At 40.3% G+C, this 23337-nt stretch overlaps 1 protein-coding gene across 1 annotated transcript in view; it reads left to right on the top strand.

The window, feature by feature from the left end:
- HELZ2 (helicase with zinc finger 2) overlaps positions 1 to 21151 on the top strand; it is a 33112-nt gene extending 11961 nt beyond the window's left edge. Inside the window, exons 8-20 of the mRNA XM_072110836.1 lie at positions 6071 to 6146; positions 7824 to 11214; positions 13403 to 13488; positions 13604 to 13735; positions 13970 to 14134; positions 14902 to 15043; positions 15128 to 15244; positions 16192 to 16384; positions 16460 to 16594; positions 17176 to 17391; positions 18212 to 18365; positions 18449 to 18616; positions 20242 to 21151. Coding sequence (XP_071966937.1) covers positions 6071 to 6146; positions 7824 to 11214; positions 13403 to 13488; positions 13604 to 13735; positions 13970 to 14134; positions 14902 to 15043; positions 15128 to 15244; positions 16192 to 16384; positions 16460 to 16594; positions 17176 to 17391; positions 18212 to 18365; positions 18449 to 18616; positions 20242 to 20360 — 5094 coding nt within the window. The 3' untranslated portion in view covers positions 20361 to 21151. The remainder of the gene's footprint in view (positions 1 to 6070; positions 6147 to 7823; positions 11215 to 13402; positions 13489 to 13603; positions 13736 to 13969; positions 14135 to 14901; positions 15044 to 15127; positions 15245 to 16191; positions 16385 to 16459; positions 16595 to 17175; positions 17392 to 18211; positions 18366 to 18448; positions 18617 to 20241) is intronic.
- The last annotated feature ends 2186 nt before the right edge of the window (positions 21152 to 23337 follow it).

Raw genomic sequence — 23337 nt, 5'->3', positions numbered from 1 at the left:
TGAACACTGTTTTTAACCACGTTCATCGAGGCTTTCTTGACTGCATGGAGTTCGGACAGCTGGATTTTTTCTATTGTTTGTAGTGTTATAGTGGTTATATTCTTGGACATAGGGGGCAGTATCATCGTAGTTATATTCTTGTACATAGGGGGCAGTATTATAGAAGATATATTCTTGTACATAGGTGGCGGTATTATAGTAGTTATATTCTTGTACATAGAAGGCAGTATAAGAGCAGTTTTACTCTTGTACAAAATGTTAGCATTATACTAGTTATGGAAAATAAGAAGAATGGGGCTACTCAACGGATATTATTCCAACCAATGGGAATCCGAAAATTGTGCTCATGGATAGTTAGGGTATCAACAACAAAAAGCAAGCAAATAACAATAGTGACCAGAGCACTAAATTTTGGAACACCCTATTACAGTTGCAAAGAATAAAATATACAATTTCTTGATAAAATGTTTAATACTTTATTAAACACTAATATCTTTTATATCCAACATATAACCTACAAAAATGTCACATATAAAATAATATCACATAAAAATAATGAATAAAATTAAAATAAAAAATATATTAATTACAGTACATATGATCTGTACAGATCTGTAGGTCACTGCACTTATTTCATTCTTCTCAAAGAACAGCGTGTAATCGGAAATCACTGTACTTTCACACTGTTGAAAAATAAAATGCTGCGTTACTTTTTTTGTTATTCAGCAAGATTTGGCAGAAGAACATTGTTTGTAATAGAGGTACAACCTTGCATATGTGGTCTCTTTTTTGTGATAGGGAAATGTAAAGATTCACATATCTAAAACACATAAACTTCTTTTTTTAATATGTATATAGTGCCGCAGCTGTGATACAACAATTGGCCTTCATTGTCATGACCAGTATAGTCATGACCAGCATTGTTTCTTGTAATCTTTGTATATAATGTTGCAAAATATACTTGTAGAGTTAAATATTATAATACTCACGGACTGTTTGTGACATATAGTTGTAAAGTTCAGTCCTGTGGTACTCGCAAGCCTCTTAGTTCTCCGCTCACGTGTGTGTGTCTCCTTCAGCGTCTAGTTAGACTTATTGCACATGCGTGGAACCAATACGCACTTAGTGTTCCGGAGCTCCGTTGTAGTAGGTTTCTTTCAAAGTTTACACATCTGCAGAAGTATTCTCCATTTGTGTTGAGGTTGTTCCCATCTATCCAGGTATTGTTTCTCTTTTTTTAGATGAAAACAAGGAAAATCTTTATGATTAAGAGATTTGATGGAGGGATTTGCTGTAGGCGCCTGTTCATATGTACCTTCTGTAGAGACGCAGTCAGATTCATTAGCTAGTCTAAACGCGTTTTGAAGGTTTTCCTTCCTTTCTCAATAGCTAATTCCCAATATTTGCTTTGTCTCTTTATACTAGCATTTGTAAGGCACCATGAATAGGGTAAATAAACGAAATAAAATATTCATACAATAAAATAGCTTGGGATTATATGAAATTACCTTTGTATATTTTTCAATGTATCCATATCTGTCTATATCTGCAACTATATTGGTAATTGTAGGAGACCAAATTTTTTTCATTTCTTGTACCTGCATATTCATGTGTAGCTGGGCATGTATATATTTATATATATTTTTTTTTATGTTTTCACTTATATTTTCATTTATATTTTTCATAAATTTATTTTATAAATACATCTTTGTAACCAATATATCGATATCTATGTGACCAACACTTGGTATATAAACTAACATATAGGGATTAGAGACGCAAAGATATGTTGCAAAGCAATTAACACACTAGGGAATATGAAAATAAAGAAATCCAACAGCTCCGGAACACTAAGTGTGTATTGGTTCCACGCATGCGCAGTAAGTCTAACTAGACACTGAAGGAGACACACACATGTAAGCGGAGTACTAAGCGGCTTGTGAGTACCATAGAACTGAACTTTATTACTATTTGTTAATATTAACTATATTTCACAAACAGTCCATGATAATAAATTATAATATTTAACACTACAATTATATTTTTCAACATTATATACAAAGATTACAAGAGACAATAACAATGCTGGCCATGACTTTGCCAATTGTTGCATCACAGCTGCAGCACTATATACATATTAAAAAAAGAACTTTATGGGGCACATTTACTTACCCGGTCCATCTCGAAAGTGCATTGTCCGACAACAATGTACTGTGCCGCGATTCAATGAGATTGTGCACCAATTTCCTGAAATCACTTCCCTGATCAGGTCCGCCGGAGTTCACCTTCTTCTTCCCGTTGTATAGAAGTGCATGGCTTGCAATACAATTTTTTAAGTTATATTCTGCGGTTTGTCCAAATCCGTTGGATCGTCCAACGGCCCACCCCCTGATTTGCGATTGCGGCAAAATCCGATTGTGTGCGACACAATTGCCTGCTAAATACCTGTCCCAGCGGCGATCCCAGAAAACCCAACGGAAATGGGGCCGCGGGACCCTTAGTAAATAAGCCCCTATGTGTTTTACATATTTGAATCTCTATATATCCCTTTCACAACAAAGAGACCACATGTGCAAGGTTGTACCTCTATTACACACAATGTTCTTCTGCCAAATCTTGCTGAATAACAAAAAAAAGCACGGCACTTTATCAATAAACAGTGTGAACACAGCACAGCGATTTCCGAGTACACTCCCCTGCAGTGACCTACAGATCTGTACAGATCAGATGTATTGTAATTGATATATTTTTTAGTTTAATTTTACGCACTATTTTTTATGTGACATTTTTAAAGGGTAAAGTATACTAGTTATAATTTTGGACATTGGAGTCAGTATTATATATATACGTATATTCCGGCGTATAAGACGACCTGGTGTATAAGACGACCCCCCTACTTTCCTGTTAAAATATAGAGTTTAAGATATATTCGCCGTATAAGACTACCCCTTTTCCAACGCATACAAAACACCGGTAAAAATTTAAAAAAAAACAGATTCGAATTTAACATGGTCCTTTTTTTTATTTAAATTCTTACGACATGCAGGTATATAGCAGGAAAACTGTCGCTCATAAACATAAGGCATACAACAACAACATTACCATCGTCCATTTTACTGTAAATGTTACCATACTGTACCTTAAATTTTTTATTTTATTAAATATTCCATGTCGTGTACTCCAAAAAATTCCAAATGCAATGAAAATGGTGAAAAAACGCATTTGCGCCATTTTCTTGTGGGCTTGGATATTACGTCTTTCACTGAGCGCCCCAAATGACATGTCTACTTTATTCTTTGGGTCGGTACGATTAAGGGGATACCAAATTTGTATAGGTTTTATAATGTTTTCATACATTTACAAAAATGAAAACCTCCTGTACAAAAATAATTTTTTTGATTTTGCCAACTTCTGGCGCTAATAACTTTTTTATACTTTGGTGTACGGAGCTGTGGGTGGGATCATTTTTTTGCGAAATTTGATAATATTTTCAATGATATCATTTTTAGGACTGTATGACCTTTTGATCACTTTTTATAGATTTTTTTATATTTTTCAAAATGGCAAAAAAGTGCCATTTTTGACTTTGGGCGCTATTTTCCGTTACGGGGTTAAACGCATTGGAAAACCGTTATCATATTTTGATAGATCGGGCATTTTCGGACGCGTAGATACCTGATGTGTTTATGATTCTTACTGCAATATGCAGCAAAGACTTACCGGCTATGGAGAGGCTCAGCCCGTGAGCCCTCTCCATGCAGCGCGACCCGACCGCCGCCGTGAATACACGGCGGGCGGTCGGGATTTCCGGCGTATAAGACGACCCCAGACTAGACAGAAGATTTTTCTGTCTTCAAAAGTCGTCTTATACGCCGGAATATACGGTATATTATAATATATTATATATATATGTTATATATAATAGTTATATTCTATTATATAGTAGCCAGTTTATAGTCTTAATAATAAGGATAATAATATTTATTTATATTATACAGTAGTGCTTTACAAATCATAAGGGACATACAAATATAATAATACATATGGAACAATAGGAGTAAGGGCCCTGCTCACAAGTGCTTATAGTATGAGGATGAGGGAGACGGGAGAAGGACACAGGATGGGTTAGTAAAGAGAGAGTTGAACTTTCATTAGCATTTTATAAGGTTTCAATGGTGAGAATTGGGCGGATTCTGGAGATGTCTTTGTGATGCATGAGGCATGAGCGAGCAACAGATTGAATATGCGGCCTTCTATAGTGGCAATTTCTGGTATTCTGAAGTAAGGCAGGGATGATGTGACATGCAGAAGTATATAGCTGGGTGTCATCAGCATAAATATAATACTGAAAACTGTCCGATGGGGTCAGTATAAAGGCAAAAGAAAGGACCAAGTGCTTCAGGTCAATAGCGAGGATTTAGCAGTGAGGAGATCATTGGAGTATTTAGTAAGAGCAGTTTTAGTGGAGTGCATAGCACGAAAACCAGATTGTAGGGGATAGGGGAGGGAGTTAGATGAGAGATGAGAGTGTGTTAGTCGAGAATAGAACAGGCGTTCCAGGAGTTTGGAGATTAAAGGGAGATTACAGAGTGGTTGGTAGTCAGTAGTGCTGGATGGGTCCAGGTAATGGGAACAGCATGCTAAAAGAAAATGGAACGACACCAAAAAAGATTTTAGCGAGGTGAGAAGTAACTGCTGGGGAGAGAGACTGTGCAAGATGTGAGGGAATGGTATCACTGATGCAGGTAGTGGGGCGAGCAGTACAAAGGAGCCTGGACACTTTTTCATCTGTAACTGGCTCAAAAGAAGAGAGCAAATACTGTGAAGTATTGGAGGAAAGGGTATTAATGGAGTAAGTGGATTGAGAAATTATTTCCTGGCGAGTGTAGTCAATTTTATCTTAAATGTAAGTGGCCAGTGATACGTGGCTGCACCTTTGTTGTTCATACTGAGTGAAGAGTATGGAAGAGCCTTCTGGGATTGTTCGAGAGAGAGGATATTAGATAAGTGAAATAGACCTGTTTAGCAAGTTGAAGAGCAGAGTTCTCTGTAGATTTGTGCGATTTTCTCAACAGACGTTCGGCACTCCTGGAGCAATGCCAAATGAAAAAGGTTTTGTCTGTGTCCCAAAGTTACCTGCCTATGTGTTAAAAATTTTGGATAGCGAGTGGTGCCATCTCATCTAGGGAGCTTCTGACAGTATGATTTTAGTGGCTAGTAACCAGGTTTGGACAGGTGAAGGAGTAAATGGACACTGAAGACTGCAAGTTTTTTGTGAGTTGGTGGGTATCAATGGTAGAAGGCAAAGGATTATTACAAGTAAAAGAAAGGTTATGGGCTGAAAGGGGAAAGAAAGTATTGGTAAAATTAGATATTGAAGTAGGGAGAAGAACAAGTCAAAGATGTTTTCCACATTATGAGTGGGAGAATCCGAGGGTTTTGAAAGACCTAGAGAGGTTAGTGATAAGAGCTGAGAGGCAAGAGAGGAAATGGGAGTGTTATTAGCTATGTTAAAGTCTCCCATGATTATGATAGAAAGTGAGGGAGGCAAGAGGCCAAGTGGTCAAGGAACTGATAGGGTGAGCCAGGAGGACAGTATACTACAGTCACACAAAGAGAGAATGGGCGGAAAAGTCTGAGGGTGTAGACATCAAAAGTTGAGAAAGGGTACAGGAGGAATGACCTAGAAAGCACATTTCAATGCCATACTGTGGTCTTCATCAGAGTAGCACTAAACACCCCAGGGTGAAGCCCTAGGGAAGATACAGTTCAAGCTCAAGGGCCCTGTGTCTAGTGCTTCCTTCAGTACAAGCTTGAAATGAATTTTAATGTCTGCACTTTTAATGAAACAAAAGGATGAATTTGTACCCATAAAGTTTCATATTGTGATCACCACTGAGGTCAACCAAAAGGAGGTGAACTACACATATCAACCTAATTAAAGTCGTGAGATATTTGTTCATACAAAGCAATTTTAAACGGGTAGTTCTTATCTTGACAATATGGGACAGTATTCTTGTACATTGGGGCATAACCTGTGAGCCTCTCTTTGTATTTTTGAATTCTTCAGGTGAAATTGATACGTCAGGAACTGCGCAAAATAAAGCTGTTTGACATCACAGTAACAAACTATGACAACATCATTGGTATGTTTACCCTAAAATTAATTATAATGGCCCACATTTACTAAGGGTTGTGCGCCAGTTTTAATTTGCACATTCTTTTATGTGCAAACTGCTTGCATAGCTATTTGTGTCACATGTGACCCTTTTGTGTAGTGGCTGCACTATTCTTCACATGACACAAATTTCGTCATTGAAATGGGCGTTCCAGTGCACAGTTGGACAGTACACCACATTTAACTTGCAAAGTCTGACAGAAGTGTGTTGCAAGACCCCTGTTAAAGATGTATCAAAAAAAGTTGTGCACTCAGAGTAGTGCAGGGAGCGCCAGATTCATGAAGAACAGGTGCCACACTTCCTGAATCTGGCACGCCCTGCACACTACACATTTTTCACTATTTTTAGTAAATGTTCCTCAATAAGTCTCCATGAGGCTCTTAGTTTCCTGGAAACCCCCTGGATAGCAGTAGTAGGGGAAAAGAAAATATTTACAGAGGACCTTTCACATTTCCACTCATGTGGAGATTCACATACCATTCTGTAGGGGCTGTTATACGGATTCAGTCCCGGTATCTGACCATTATAATGTCTGTTCTATCAGAGAGGAGGAGACATGTGTTATGTTAATCTTCTTTCATAATGTCCACCACATGAACACATGAATGCAAGTGCAACGCCATGTAAATGCGAACACCAAATGAATACTCTGCAAAGTGAATGTAAACACAAACGCCACGTGAATGCAAATGCAACGCAAGCGTCCTATAAATACGAATGCAAATGCCACATAAATTCCACTGGAACGCAAATGCCACATAAACACAAACATCACATAACGGCAAATGCAATGCAAACGGAACATAAACACGAATGCCACGTGAACTGCAAATTCAACGTGAAACGCCACATAAACGCAATTGCAACGCAAAGGCCAAGTAGATACAAATGCCACAAAAGCGCAAACGCCGTTTAAACACAAATGTGATGAAAGCGCAAATGTAAACATCATGATTGTGTTTTGTGTTCATATCACATTTACATCATGTTTCCAGAATATTATCGGAATGTGTGTAAACACAGCCTCTAGATGAGCATAAAGAAATCATAGATGACTGCTGTTCATAGTAGCTTCTCTGACATTGCCTGCCCACTAATTGGACAATATGAGAGAAGATTAGCATACCAGACACCCCCAGGTCCAGCCCCAGCTCCTCCTCTCTGTCCAAACATAGATTACAATGGTCAGACAACAGGACTGATATCTCCACAACCATGGGGGCTTGAAAGAAGATTCAAAGTGCCCCTGCATCTGTGTAGCAGTCCTTACAGAATGGTATGCTAATCCCCACATGTGTGATGTGGTAAAAATTCCACTTTAAATGTACTTACCTTTCTCCGACTGCCAGTTCACACTACTTCGGTCCATTGTTTATACCTCTGGATGGGCCAGAAGTGTCACTGGTCACAGTAATGAAATATATTGAATGTTACTCACTCTCTCTTGTCACCACTAAGGCCACTGACTGGCAGCAGTGGTCACTGCCGATACTACCAGCCCGCCGGTGGGATAAACATTAGACTGGAGCGCTGTGCAGGAGGAGCAGGGAGACAGATAAATCATATATTCTATATCATAATTTCCTATTGTGTTCAGCTTTTCCTTTCTAAATGACTAACCATGCTTGTAATTTTCTTATGCAGGTTGCGAGTACTTTGTCATGATTCTCAGCACTGTACGGTCCATGGACAGTCTGCCTGTTCTCCCTCCATCCACTTCTTCTTTTAGCTTAGACTTCTTCTGTGACCCTCGAATTCTAAACACTATTTTGACCCGTGCTCGTGCCCAGGTCTTTGTAGTTGGAGATGTAGTAGCCCTGTGTTCTTTTGGTGGGTGCAGCCGTATCTGGAGGAGCTATTTACGGGAGTGTGAGGAGGTGGGGAGTGCCATGCCAAAAGATCTAGGTGTGGAGAACATAAAACAAGTTGTGTGTGACCTACAAGCCTGGAGAAAACAGCCAGGAGAAGATGATGGTACAGAAGACAGTGACTCATGGGTGTCTGACATAGACATTAATGCTGAAGATGCCATTCTTCAGGAATTACTTGATAGCAAAAAAGAGATCCTTGTTACTGTGACAGAGGAAGGAATCTTGGAAGTAGAGCCACAGGGAAATACTTCTCAAAAAATTGACAGATATACTCACTTTCCAACTCATATCTTGGAGCAGTACCTCAACCTGCAACCTAATAACTATAAAAAGTGTCAACTGGTGAAGGAAGACTTTGACCGAGGTTATGCCATCACCCTCGAAGACCATCCACCACGCCGCATACTTGTGAATGGACGCCAAAACTGTGGTATGGGATTTAGTGGGGACACAGTAGTTGTCCAGTTGTTATCAAATACCAATCATGAAGCCGGGAAAGTGGTTGGAGTATTAAAGGCAGGAGAGAAAAATCGCCGCTTTGTATGTGCCATGGACCCCAAGGACCCCAGTATTATGATACCTATTGACAAATCAGTCACAAAAATTTTTTGTAAGTGTATTAAAGAAAAAACAAACTTTATCCCTATCCGTAAGTTTAAAGGTAGACAGATCATTACTAAACATTTAGAGAAAGTGACTGAGGAAATGAAATGGAACCGATTGTTTCTGGTGGAGGTGGTCTGCTGGCGGGAAGGTTTCTACTACCCCATGGGCATCGTAAACAGTATTCTACCTCCTGTGCAGAGTTTAGAACAAGGACTCAAAATTTTAAAATTGGAATATGGTATTGAAAATGACAATAATTACCCCCAGGAGGTAATGGAAGAAATAGAAAAAATGGCAAACCCCACAATAGACAGAGATAGAAAGGACTGTAGAGGCATACTCACTTTCACTGTGGATCCTGCAAAGGCAAAAGACTTGGACGATGCCATCTCTGTAGAAGACCAAGGTGACTACTATGAGATTGGTGTCCATATCACTGACTTAGCTGCTGTGATTGCACAGGGTGGTGCCTTAGACAATGAAGCCAGAAGACGAGGAGTAACCTTCTATTCCATACATGATGCTGTGCATATGCTACCACAAAAGTTGTCTTCAGACCTTTGCAGCCTAAAACCAAATAATGACCGTCTGGCAATATCTCTTTTTGTGAAAGTGAGGAAGGACACTGATGAAATGGTGAGTGGCTATTTTTGTAACACCGTTATCCGCTCTAAGCAACAGCTATCCTATGAAGAGGCAAATTTCATTCTGCAATCTAACAGTGGGGGTCCTGCAGTATTCAGCACAGTAAAAGGTTGTCTATGTATTGTTGCACACTTTTCAGATGTCCATCGAATGTTCCGTCTGGAGAAAATTTCAAATTACAAACAACCTGATGAAGATTGTCCACCAGGATCTCGTAAAGCTCAGTGCATGATTGAGGAATTGATGATAATGTACAACAGCTGGGTGGCAGACTATCTAACCAACAAAGACAAACTGATGGATCTTATACCAGTAAGATGCCAGAATGGGCCAAGCCTTCAAAAGATTGAAGAAATGAAGAAAAAGTTTCAGCATCTTCTACCTTTTTCTTCCTATTTGTCTCACCATTTGCTAAATGTTCCTGAATTACCAAGTCCCTTATCTGATCATAAAGTGACCATGCTGAACTCTGTGTGGAAACAGATACAAACTGCTACAGAACAAAGTGACCATGCCAAGGTGACTGACCTTCTAGCCACAGAAGACTTGCATCCTAAGCTTTGCTATGCTGTTAGAGAATTTAGAAGCCAACTGGGACGTTCATATTTCATCCGATCAAATTCAATAAATGCGAATGGGCATTACTCTCTGCAGCTTTGTTCATATACATGGGCTTCATCACCTCTTCGCCGTTACATAGACATTGTGGTGCAAAGACTAATTCGGGGAGATCTAAAAAGATTGTCAGTTTCACATATTTCCCCTAAGGATATGGACATGATCTGTCTAAATTTTGATATTAGGGTAAGAAAGGAGTCAGCTTATGAGAAGAGAGGACATTCACTCAAGTTGGCATTATCCTCCTTTAAGGAAGTGCAGAAAAAACTAGCAGTGATTGTTAGTGCTACTGCCAGTAATAAAAGTATTAAGGTAGTTTTCCCACTTAATGGAGACTCCTTGTCAAGTCCAATGTCTCTAGATTATAGTGTTTTGCAGCCAGTGGAGCAGCCAACACCCATTGAAAATGGGTCCAGTTTGTCCTGGAGACGCAGAATGTATTCCTACAGGACTCACCGAGAAAAACCTCTTAAAACTAAAGTTCGGAAAGACATCATCTCTTTTAATCCAAAAGCTTGGCATAAAGCTATTGAAGCAATAAGCAGAGGTGAAACAAAGCAGGCAATACATGCTTTAAGTGAAGGTAAGGAAGCCTATGACTCCATGAGTTTTGTAAACCAAAGTCTCTGTGGTCACTACATGGAATTAAGACTTAATCTTCACCCTGGAGACTGTCTTCCTGTTCAGCTTTGCAGTGTTCTTAACCGCGGGCTACCTATGCCCAGTCCTCAACTCTGCTCTCCGGCACCAGGAATAGAGCTTTGCCTAGAACATACATCTCAACCTGTTGACTGCTTCTCTGGTCTGGCAAAACGAGCTCCTCTTAAACGATACCAAAACATTAAAGATTACCAGTCTGTGTGGTTGCCCCTTTGTCAAATGGAAGCGGTGGAGTCAGCTGTGGCTGAAGGTGGTGGTATACTCTTCAGAGATGTTCCTGTGCGATGGAGGACAACAGGTGGTAGTAAGCAAACAGTAGGGTTGGCAGGTTCCTTTGAATTAACTTCCCATATAATTCAAGATTGTGACTTTGAGATGGACTTTCGTAACTGCTTTCTTTGCATTAGAATGGAAGATATAAAGAGATGTAGCACAGCAGATGTCTTAGAATATGATGACACTTACACTTGGGTGGCTCATGGCTTGACAAAACTCAGCAACAATGTTTCCAAGGAGGAAGGTGGGACAGTAAAATTCTATATACACCAGGCTACCATGAAGGAGGTTCCTGAAGTAATCTTCAAACAGAAGGCCACATTTACCATGGAAATTATCCCAAAGCTATTACCAGACATGTAAGAAAAATATGTATTTTTAGAAATTTCCTACTGTATCTGTTGCAGGAAAAGTGAAATGAAACTGTTAACCAGTGAGGGGTTCCATCAAAAATTTTCAATTAACTTTGTTTATTTCTTCAATGAAAAAATGGCGTAATGCATATCCCATACCGACCTTATAGTGGGGATATATCACTGCTTGTACAAACTGCGATTTAGATGCAACTATATCTATATATAGCCGATTCACCCCCCCCCCCCAATAATACATCTACATACAGCTTCCCAGCCCCCAGAAGTAAATTTACATACAGCAGCCACCCCCCAAATAATACATATATATACAGCTGCCAACTCCCCAATAATACATCTATTTACAGCCGCCTCACCCCCAGTAGTACATTTTATATACAGCCACCTCACCCCCAATAATACATCTATACTACTTCTCAGTATAGTAACCCCCTGCCCTGTAAACCTTCCCCCTGCCCAGAATGTACACCTGCCCCCTTGCCCAGAACAACATCTACAGTATATCTACATATATATATAATTATTATATAATAACATTGTACTCACCCTCCCCCGTTCCCCTGATGCACTCCGGTCTCCTCCTTTTCTCCAGAGGTGTCTGTGTACTGGCACAGACGGTTCAGTGCGTGATGCCACTGCGCCACCTTAGGATACCAACGCCCTGCACGCGCTGCGGGCTATGGCAGAGCAGGGAACTTATTGTTCCTTGCCCTGGCTTACACAGAATTCTATTGGCTACTGCCTGATTCTCCAGGTGTAGAGCGAAAACATTGGCGGGGGCCCCTTTGAGGGAAAAGTGGTGGTGCCCTGCGGTGCCCGTCCCACATGCCCACCCTGTAATCCTGGCCTGTTTCCACACCAGGTTAGACCTGGCATAGAAGTGCCCCTGCCTATTCTGAATTATTGTTCCTGAAAAATGTGCCCCTATATCTCTCACAGCTAAGCTTTTGTTACAGTTTTCAATGTAGACAACGAACTGTGACTGTTTTTTTTTAATTTGGCCTGATATTCTGTGAGGGTGCAATCCCACATTCAGGGTTGGAACATATAATTGAGAGCCACCAATCCTTCTCTTTTTTTAACTGCACTCCGGGTTTGGACATCCAAAACTGAAACAAAAAAACTGAACATACCCCTCAGGGTACGTTCACACATTGAAATTAAAACTGTATCTCAACTACATCATGTGCTGTAGGATGATTTGTATATTAATGCATCATAATCAGTTTTGCAGTGCTATTTCTTAATTTAATATGTCTTAAAGGAAACCTACCACTTTATAATCGTAGTTCTAATCCTCAAATACCTGGCACCAGCACAGGGTGAGCTGGTGCTGGAGCATATCTTCATTAATTCCAGAAACCGCCGATTCCTTTATTAAACTGTTTTATACGCTTCAGCGCACCATAATACAGGCTCGGCGCACCTTGCGCAAGACCGTGCGTACGCCTGATTGGGAAGTGCTGAGCTCACCGAGCTCTCGGGCACACTCGCACCTGCGCAACTTCGCAGCATATCATGGTGCCCGGAAGCGTGCTTGCAATATAAAGTATAAAACAGTTTAATAAAGGAATGGGTGGTTTCTGGAATTAATGAAGATATGCTCCGGCACCAGCTCACCTTGAGCTGGTGCGAGGTATTTGAGGGTTAGAACTACCATTATAAAGTGGTAGGTTTCCTTTCAAGGAAACCTACCATCACTGATCTACCTAATAAGGTAGATCCGGTGGCAGGTTCATCTGGTTGGACTTCAGCCCAATCCTTTTTTACCTAATACTTTAGTGCACCAGAACTTTGTAAAACTTTCAACTGATAAATATGCAAATTATCTGCAGAGTGAGCTATGACTACTCCACGCCCCAGTAGCCCCTTTGAATATCTGCTACTCTCTTCTGTTCAGTGCGCAGATTGCAGCAGGTGCGCACACTCGTCTGAAAAGCCGGGGTTCTGCGCATGCAGTTCTGCAGAGCTACTGGCTTTTCTCTGCGGTGCTAATGTCTCTGCACTGTTCTAAAGACCAACACATTAATGCATCTCCTCCCCCTTTGTTAGGGCATACCAAGCCAATTCCCTCTATTAGGAACCATTTTTCAGATAAAGATGTCCCTAACTTTGGATGTATCTTTTTTTAAAATTTTTATATTATGTTACTTACGTGAACTTATCTCATCAGACGTAAGGAGGAGGCTGTGAACAAACTGAACCGTGCCTCACAACTGGCAAAAAGTATTGTCCTGGGAAAGCATATTCCTGATAAAGGTAGGGACGGACAAGATAAGACAGGATAATCGAGTTGTGATGAGTGTGACAGTATGGAATGCCCTTGCAGGGCTAAAGGATGCCTCTGATAGAAAATTATCTTTCTTCCTTGCAGATCTAAACATGAAGTTTCGGGCACAGAAGTCCTTCACTATCAATGAGCTCTCTCACAATTTAAATCACAGTCAGACAGAAGCTATACGTAAAGCACTGACGCAGCCTTTCACTCTGATTCAGGGACCCCCGGGTAAGAGTATATAAGTTTGTTATGTGGGATTCTGTCAACTAGTCGAGTGTATGCAAACTGATCCTATAATACTGTTATATATAATACTGTTTTCTATGGATATTTTGTGAGTTACTTGGTCTGCTGAGCCTCTGTATACAATTCGTTAATGTGTGATACCGTTTCCCAAGCCAATGTATGTGAGCACAACTGAACATATATATGGTTAACCTGAAGTCTTTTGTTCTCCATCAGGTACTGGGAAAACTGTAGTTGGTGCTCATCTGGTTTACTGGTTTAATGAAGTGAATCAAGTGAATCTAGAGCCCATGACAACAGATGAAGAAGAGGAGGAAACAAGTGACGGACGGGTGCTCATGTATTGTGGCCCTTCTAATAAGTCTGTAGATGTTGTAGCTGGTAAGAGTAAGATGTTTAAATGAAATATGAAATAATAGTAAACCCTGTAAATGACCCAATTATAGAAATGACACCCCTCAATATATGAAAAAACAACTATAAGAAGTTAGTTAGCCCTTTAGGTGTTTCACAGAAGTGAAAACAAATTGGAGGTAATGCAATCTGTAATTTTTTGGACAATACATTAATTTTGGCCCAAAAATTAAACATTTACAATAGATTAAATGATGAAAAGCTCAACAAAGTTTGATACCTAATTTTTCCTGAGTATGGTGATATATACCGATATGTGTTGGTAAATTGCTGTATGGGCATAGGCAAAGAACGGAAGGAGGGCCACTAAGAGCAGATTTGCATTGTCACACTTTACAGGCTATAAAATGTTTATTTTGTCTGTAATGTGGGTGCTTAGTTCTTCTGGGATACCAGTCTTTGGATAGTCCACTCACTTGAGAGAGCTGTATCATTAAGGAAATAATAATCTCTAGGTGTGGACAGAGTCAATCATTAGTCTTCTATTTAGCTTGAGGTGAGCTGGGCTCTCAATTCTTTTATATAGACTTATTACTGAAGAATGAAAGGCACAGTATAGTATATTACAAATTTTTCTATTATCCTCTGCTCTATGTAATGCTTCATTAATGATTTCTTTGGCAATGCACCACAATTTATCTTTTATTAAATCATATTGATACAGTTCTGAACATATTAAAATGACTAATGTACAGTAGGGATCCTTATGTTTCCCTTATTTTATGTTTATTTAGAAAAGCTACTACCTCTTCGTGACAAACTGCATTTGTTGCGTGTGTATAGTGAACAGATGGAACTCTCTGAATTTCCTTACCCTGGAAGCAACCGTAGGGTATCTGGATATCTAAGGGAGGGGAAACCACTAGAAAGTCTCAGGTAAAATACTTGGTGAATTTTAGTTATGTACAGTTGGATGGTTGGACAATAAGTCTAATTCTAAGCACATGTGGTTTCTCATAGACCTATCACCTTGCATCACCTAATAAGGCAGCCCAGTAATGAATATTCCAGGAAAATTCGAGAAATGGATGCACGTATTCAAAGAAGGGAGGAGATATCCCATGAAGAGGTTACAAAGTAGGAAGGAAATCAGTAGCTTTTTTACCTGTGTCTTCACCCCTCTCATTTTACCTTCCTCAGTCATCTGTCCACCCTATTGTCTTCAGTGTATCTTCTCCCACTTGTACTGTGTAACTCCTACCCTCATCATTTATCTGTCCTTGTCTTCTCTCTCTGTAGACAGTAATGAGAGAAACTAGAAAAACCCGACCCTCTTTTATGACTATGGTTTAATGCGTCAGTAAAAATAGTAAAAAAAAAACTTCTGGTCCTGAAAGTGAATAGAAAGTACAATTTGTTTTGTAGAAAGTCTTCATATAGCTCTGTTAATGAAAAATAATAATAATAATTGGATTTCGAAAGGTGGGGAATAATAAAATGCAAAAAAGCTGCATCCTTATATTTTCATAGCAGATAAGGTTGGAAAAAGACACAGGTCCGTCAAGTCCAACCTATAAATTATACTGTGTTGATCCAGAGGAAGGGAAAAAACCCTGCCTCGTCCCTACTCTGTGTAACTAGGCAGAGCGGAGGTACGCAAAATCCCTAAGTGGTTTTAAAGAGGGCAGACTTTATATATATATAGGATGAAGAAAAATGGCAGGTTGTGAAGCAAAATACTGGTTTATTCCAACATGTGCTAAACAGCTACGTTTCGGCTCCTATAGCCTGGAGCCTTCCTCAAGCCGAAACGTAGCTGTTTGGCACATGTTGGATTAAACCAGTACTTTGCTTCACAACCCTGGAGTGCTGCCATTTTTCTTCATCCTGCATTGAGAAGGGCCCATTGTCTGTGTCCTGGGACGTGCACCCAACCTATATCCTTTATTCAGAGTGCTGTTATATATATATATATATATATATATATATATATATATATATATATATATATATTAACCTTTTCCATTGTTCTCATCTATTCATAAGTTTTTTCTCTTGTATCCACCTTTGTTTTCCAAAATTAGTTACAAAAAGCTGCTGGCTGATGCACGAAAACTGGAGCTTAGCCGCCATGACATTATTCTTTGCACTTGTGTCACCTCTTCAAGCAAGGTCCTGACAGATCTTCCAGTGTCACAAGTTATTATAGATGAGAGTGGGATGTGCACCGAGCCAGAGACTCTGGTTCCCATAGTCAGCCACAAGAATGCGCAGTCAGTAAGTGAATCTTGCAGGATCTTAAATTTCAGAGCCTTTTACTATGGCATTACATATAACTTTTCTTTGTCCCAGATTGTCCTGATTGGTGATCACCGCCAGCTACGTCCTGTGGTTAAGAATTATGTATGCCGCACGCTGAAAGTTGATCATTCATTGTTTGAGAGATATCAGGAGAGAGCGCTATTGCTGGACACACAGTACCGCATGGTGAGCAGTTATAGACCTTACATAAAAGCAGTCCATTCCATTGAAAGAGTACATTTACAGCCAAGTTTATTAATACAGTTAAAGCAAGGAAAGCAAGGAGAAGATAAAAAAATAGTGATGATGGGTGAGGGTGATTTCACAGGTGGCCCAGGGGTGACACAACCATGGCTGGTAAGTAGGGGCATCAATTTGCTGGATTGGCTGGTCAGTTGCCTATCCGGCAATATATCTGGGTTCGCGCAGGACATACCCGAACCCCGGGTTCGGGACTGCTCATCTCTAGTCAGCACTTCTTGTTTAATGAGATCAGAATCCCTGGATACAGGAGCACATTGACTGGAACTGAACCTCAACAGACTTGAGGATACTTTTTCTTCTTTTCCTGCCCAAAACCTGGCCACATATTTTTAAAACTTGGAAAACCCATTTGAGTAGGATGTCTTGTTTGGCTATAAGGGAAAATTTTATATTGTGGCCCTCCAGATGTTCATGGGGTTGCAAATGTGTTATTGTGATTGGCAGATTACACTTCTTGTGGTGACATACGCCTCATTTCTCTTGCTTTCACGTTTTGTCTCCAGCATTCTGATATCTGTAAATTTCCATCTGATGAGTTCTACAATGGTCGCTTGCTCACCTCACCCTCGCTCAAGCTGCAACCCAGTCTCTTCTACTACCAGCGCTACAGCTGCCCCATGTTGTTTGGGAAGGTGGAAGGACAGGAGCAGAGCCTTGTTGTCACCAGCGAAGAAGGGAATTTTAACTCAAAAGCAAACATTATAGAGGCAGAGCAGGCGGTATGTATAAAACAGCCCCCATCACTTTACCTTCTCCAAGGAGATCACCTTGTAGCTGCCTCCACTTATGCAGGATCATGTATGTTTTATCGTTCAGTACGGTATAGTGGTTGCGGTTACAAAAATTTGGTATTGATTATTCTCATTATATAATGTTTTAAGAATTTTTACAGCATTTCCAATGCTGGAGTTGAATGGACATACCAGTCTCCTGGACATGTTTTTATTTGATGACCTATGCCAAGGGTCAGTCAGGTAGGGATCCAACAGGGAATGATGATGGAAGCATAAGGGTGAATCGCTTGTATAACAGCGGTGTTAGAGTTCCCTGACAGTCTCTGTAAAGGGGAATGAGCCTTTTTGAGTTCTATTGCCAGCCCAGCTACGGCTACACAAGCTAAAGAACTAGCTACACCCACATTTATTTTTCAGGTGAGCCTATACAAATACATGAACATACAATGGTAGAAGCCCAGGCACTCTGTGTAATCATATACAGCAGGACTTAATCCAGGATTGCCGCTGGACTTCTGACTAATTAATGTAGCAGGCTTCTGGTTAGATATTACAGCAGAAGGGAGGGGCTGGGGAACTGTGGAATACAAAGCTTAAAGAACACAGGCTTTTGAGGAGATTCAGTTATGTATGGTTATAATGCTACTAGATTTCCCTACTGCAGTAAATCTGTTTAAATCTTCATTGTAACTGTCTGAATTGAATCATGGAAGCTAGGGACTTGGAGTTTTATAAGAATGTTTTTCAGAAGTGTTAACCCTTAAGCCACCCTAATTTATACTAATCTTGTTATAAACATTCTCAGGTGCGATTGGCAAAACTTCTGGTCAGTCGTTCTGTGGAACCTAAAGATATTGCTATTTTAACCCCGTACAATGCCCAAGTGGCAGAAGTTACCAAGAGACTGCAAGAACAGGGTCTGAAAGAGGTTACTGCCTGTACCATCATGAAAAGCCAAGGTTCTGTTAGACTATTATGTAGGTAATATACTGGGAGCTCTAAATGGCGGTATTTTACTTAAATGTTATCCATCTATATACAGGAAGTGAATGGCGATATGTCATCTTCTCTACTGTACGTTCAACTTCTGCTGATGAGCTTGATTCCAGACCTACGTACAGTTGGCTGCGGCATCATCTTGGTTTTCTTGCAGACCCAAACCAGATTAATGTCGCACTTACGAGGGCCAAAGAGGGACTGTGCATTCTAGGTAAGGAAGAGATGTGAACTTTGCAAGATAGGTGAGGATAGCACCCACATTTGATCATTCAGTATGCAAAGCAGATTCTATCTCTGTACACCCGGTGGTCACCCAGTTAGTAATGCAGAACCCATTACTGAATGAATTCAGTATATAATAGCACTCACACAGTATATCTTGTAGATTATATCTCTGATCACACAGTACAGTACAGTATAATAAATAGTCTCTCTTTGACCATCTAGTACGCAAGGCAAAATGCACCTATCTCTGATCATCCAAAATTAACACAATTCTAATCCCAAATTATACAATGTACAATCCAACTCCAATTGACTCTGCATACAATGTAGTACTTATCTGAAAACCCAATACACAGTACACAGAAGTAGAACCTTTAAATTCTTTTCTTCAGATCCAACTAATACCACACCACCATATACTTAAATTATTGCTTAAGTGTAAGGGAATTTTATACAGACAAATAGGCAACTAAACCACAGGATACCCCAGTTAAATTATATCAAAAATGTAAAATTAAAAGAAGTGGACAGGAACGGAAGTATAGGAAAACAAATTGTGCAGTGAATGGTGCAATGGAGCAGCACACCTGAAGTGCAAAATAAGTGAAAAGACATATTGAAACCTGCATATGAAAATTCTCACAATTAACAAATATGCAGCTTCCCCCACTGGGGCATGGCCTTTCTTCGGTGGCTGTAGACAGCTGGAGCCCAGAATACCGGAGTGGCCGGCTTATGTGGCCTTGAGCATGCTATGATCATGGTGCTTGGTATTGGGACCGGAGGACGCACCTACAGCCTGGCAGGTCTCCAGCAGGTGGTGTGTGCAAGAAAAAGGGAGGGAGAGACTGATGGAATAAGTTTCTCCCTGGGGCAACCCCTTAGGTGTATAAAGGGATCCCTGGGCGATGAAGGATGGGTAGCCCATGATGGTGAACAGACTGGTCCAGGGATCACACAGAGGCACATTGTGCAAATCAACTCACATTTCTTAATTGGAACTTGAACAGCAGGCAAACAGTCCAAACAGTGGACCTCCGCTCTGGGGCTTAGTCCGGCCTGTCACACCTCTGCTTCCTGGTAGTGTGTCTGGGTGGCAGCTCTGTAGGAGCTGCACACTGTACTTGCTTCTCTCTCTGCTGACTAAAACTGACTGGAGACTCAGACCATGTGCTCCAGCCCAGCAGGGATTTTTATACTCCCCTAGTGAGGTGACAGCATTCTCCAATCAGCTTCGAACACCAAATATTTCAGAAATTCATAGTAAAGTGATAAAGTGTCATTCACATGACACTTCATCACCTAGAATATTTTAGAATATTCATAATTAATATATATCACCAGATATTATTACGTTTTTTTTAGTAAAGTGCTAATTAAAATGAGATTTATTATATGTTTAAAAAGTGCAGTTTTGCATGTAGAAGAGACTTCATCGCTCCAGGAAAATCCCATCCCTTCAGTATCCTGCAATACCTATCAATAGTATAGAATACAGAAGCCATCTCTTATCATACAGCATACAATACACAACCCATCTCTGATCTCCCAGTACACAATTCAGAACCCATCTGATCATTATATGATGTTTAAATATTTCTTTCATTGCAGGAAATCCTCTGTTGTTAAAGTGTTCGCACCTTTGGGGCCGACTCCTCCAGCACTACATGCAGAATAGAGCTGTAGCAGATTGTAGTGAGATCAATGTCTTTGTTCCACGAAGGCGCTGAAAGTCCAATGAAGAACTTTTTTTTTTCAACCAGCTACACAGCATCACTTTCTGTAATGCAGCTCAGGTAGAATTGATATTGGTCAAGGAGAGAAATAGAGACTCATTGCATGGCAGACCAGGCCTTCACTGACAAAAATATGCTATGTGACCCATCATGGGAACATATGAGAGGAAGGGGGTTGGTGTAACTGTGAACGTGTGACCCTTGACTTCTTCATAAATGTACAGCTCTGTACACATATATACACGTATATATGTGCCATATGAATTGGTGATATTCATGTTGTATCCAGTGATCATACATGGAGCTGCAGATTTTTAATTTCTTCTTTTTTAATATTTCTGAAAATTTTAAAATACATTCCATTGCTAAGTGGTCACCTTTATAGTCAGTATGTGATAAATTACTTACATTACATTGCTAGTTATTTAAGTAACCATAATAACCTAATAGATTTGTGTGTACTTTCCTTTCCTATTTTAAAAATGAGTTAATTCTTTCATTTTAACATTGTAATTAGATTTAATTTTTTATTAACTGTTTTGTACAGGCCGGACACAGGGATTCCTTCCTTGTGTTCTTTGTATGCCTTTGAATAGAACTGGAAATAAGTTTTTGCCAGAATTTATAAATTTATAATCTGAAAAATGTCTTTTCTCAAAATGATGATATAAATACATTGTGATTGGTGTTTTTATATCTTTTATTAATTCTCTTAAACATTTTAAATGTATTTATTTTTTCAATCAACAATAAAGTTTAATAATAAACTTGAGGAAACTTAGGAATCATGAGTACAGTGTTCATCTATCTGGCAAAGGAGAGCCGTCCACATAGAAAAGGCAAACACACACAGGACAGTGGGATGGCAAACAGGCCCTTTCCCCCCCGCTCAACATCTCCACAGGGAGGAAATCAGCTTCAAACCCACCATAGCAATAATCAGTGGAGGGTACCAATGCTTGTACAATATACCCACTTTTTCATTAACTTACTGACCACAGTTGCATGTGGTTGGGAGGGTGAAGAGAAATCCAGAATTCATTAATTGTTTTTCTTACACAGTACAATGGGGCACATTCACCGAAAGTGCATAGTCTGACGATAATGCACTCTAAGATCATGCGCCCGAAATCCTGCATGTGTTCCTTCCCTTCTTCTTCCTGGTGCATGTAAGTGCTTGATCTTGTGACACAATTTGAAATTTAATCCTGCGCTCAGTCCGAATCAGTTGCATCGTCGACGGCAGGCCCCTATTGGAAGGCAGCGCATGTGCAACACAATCCCAGTGCACACACCTGTTAAATACATGTCAAAGCTGTGCAAATCCTGAAAAAGACAAACAATCCAACTAAAGTGCGATACACCACCCTTTGTAAATAAGCCCCTATCAGCCAGAGGCTACCATGTGTTATGGGCACAATTTACGTTTTATCTGATAGAAGGTAACAAAAAGAGGCAATGTTTTCCTTATATGTATTCCATTATATGTAATAAAAATGTATTTGCATATTTCCAAGAAAATCAACACATCAATCCTAAAATCTCCACAAGAGGGAGCACTTTCCTCCTCATTAATATCTGCAAGCCAAACTGAAATCAGATTCTCTTCAAGAGATTAAAATGGACTTGACTAATACTCAGGAGGAAAAAATATCTCCCCTTATGTTTCACCATCCAGTAGAAGGCCCAGCACATAAAAAGCATCCCAAGCACTCCAAAAAGTGTTCAAAGAGACTTTTCAAAATTTTTTACATCCTTAAAGAGAACCTGTCCCCCATAAAAACGGCACTAGGAGCTGCTTATTAGGAGCTCTTCCCTGGACCACACACTCCAAAGGCCACGCGTCATGCAGCCGTCACCACCCCTAAACCCGCTCCCTCATGAATAGGCCGGACCACTTTCAGTATAACATTGCTGCGTCTGTTTTAGCACTGGGAGCTGCTTACTTTAGTACTTACTTTGATACCGCACGATCACAGACATACCACCGCTATAATGCATGTTCACCCCGGCCTGTACTTCCCTCTCCAGGCTCCAGGCTGTGGTCCCATCCAGGCTACACACCTCCTCAAACTAGGCCGCGTGCTCCCGCTCCTAGGGTGCGCGCGTGCCGACTCGCCCTGACTTAAAGGGCCAGCTCCTTCTAATTGGCGCTGGCTAATCCGGCGCACCCTTATAATCCGGCACCTCCCTTCACTCTCTGCTGGATCTTCAAGTCATTTCCCTGAAGTGAAAGCCTTCCTGTTAAGAACCTTTGTCTATGTTGATGGTAAAATCGCCTCTCCTCTAGGTGTAGAGGATGCCCCCGTGTCCTGGTCACAGGCCTAGGTATAAATATATTGAAACATGACTGTGTAAACCCACTACAAGGTCATTAATAAAAATATTAAAAAGAAGTGGCCCCAATACTGACCCCTGCGGCACTCCAGTGGTAACGTCAACCCAATCTGAGAATGTGCCATTAATGACCACCCTCTGTTTTCTATCACTAAGCCAATTACTTACCCAAATACACAGATTTTCTCCTAGTCCCAGCAGTCTCATTTTATATACCAAGCTTGTATGTGGCACGGTGTGAAATGCCGTTGAAAAGTCCAGATATACAACATCTACAGCGTCCCCCAGATCCAGTCTTGAACTTACCTCCTCGTAGAAACCAATCAAATTAGTCTGACAGGACCGATCTCTCATAAACCCATGCTGACGCTGGGTTGTAAGGTTGTGCACAGTGAGATACTCCAGGATAGCATCTCTCACAAACCCCTCAAATATCTTCCCCACCACAGCAGTTAGAATCACGAGTCTGTAGTTTCCAGGATCGCTATTTGATCCTTTTTTGTATATTGGTATCACATTTGCTGTGCACCAGTCCTGTGGAACATAACCAGTCCTCAGTGAATCTTCAAATATTAAAAATAACGGTCTGTCTATCACCGTACAAAGTTCATGCAGAACCCGGGGGTGTATGCCA

Source organism: Engystomops pustulosus, chromosome 6 (assembly GCF_040894005.1).
Source record: "Engystomops pustulosus chromosome 6, aEngPut4.maternal, whole genome shotgun sequence".
Taxonomy (NCBI): domain Eukaryota; kingdom Metazoa; phylum Chordata; class Amphibia; order Anura; family Leptodactylidae; genus Engystomops; species Engystomops pustulosus.
Note: the sequence above shows the minus strand (reverse complement) of the source record. Positions and strands in the feature narration are given on the sequence as shown.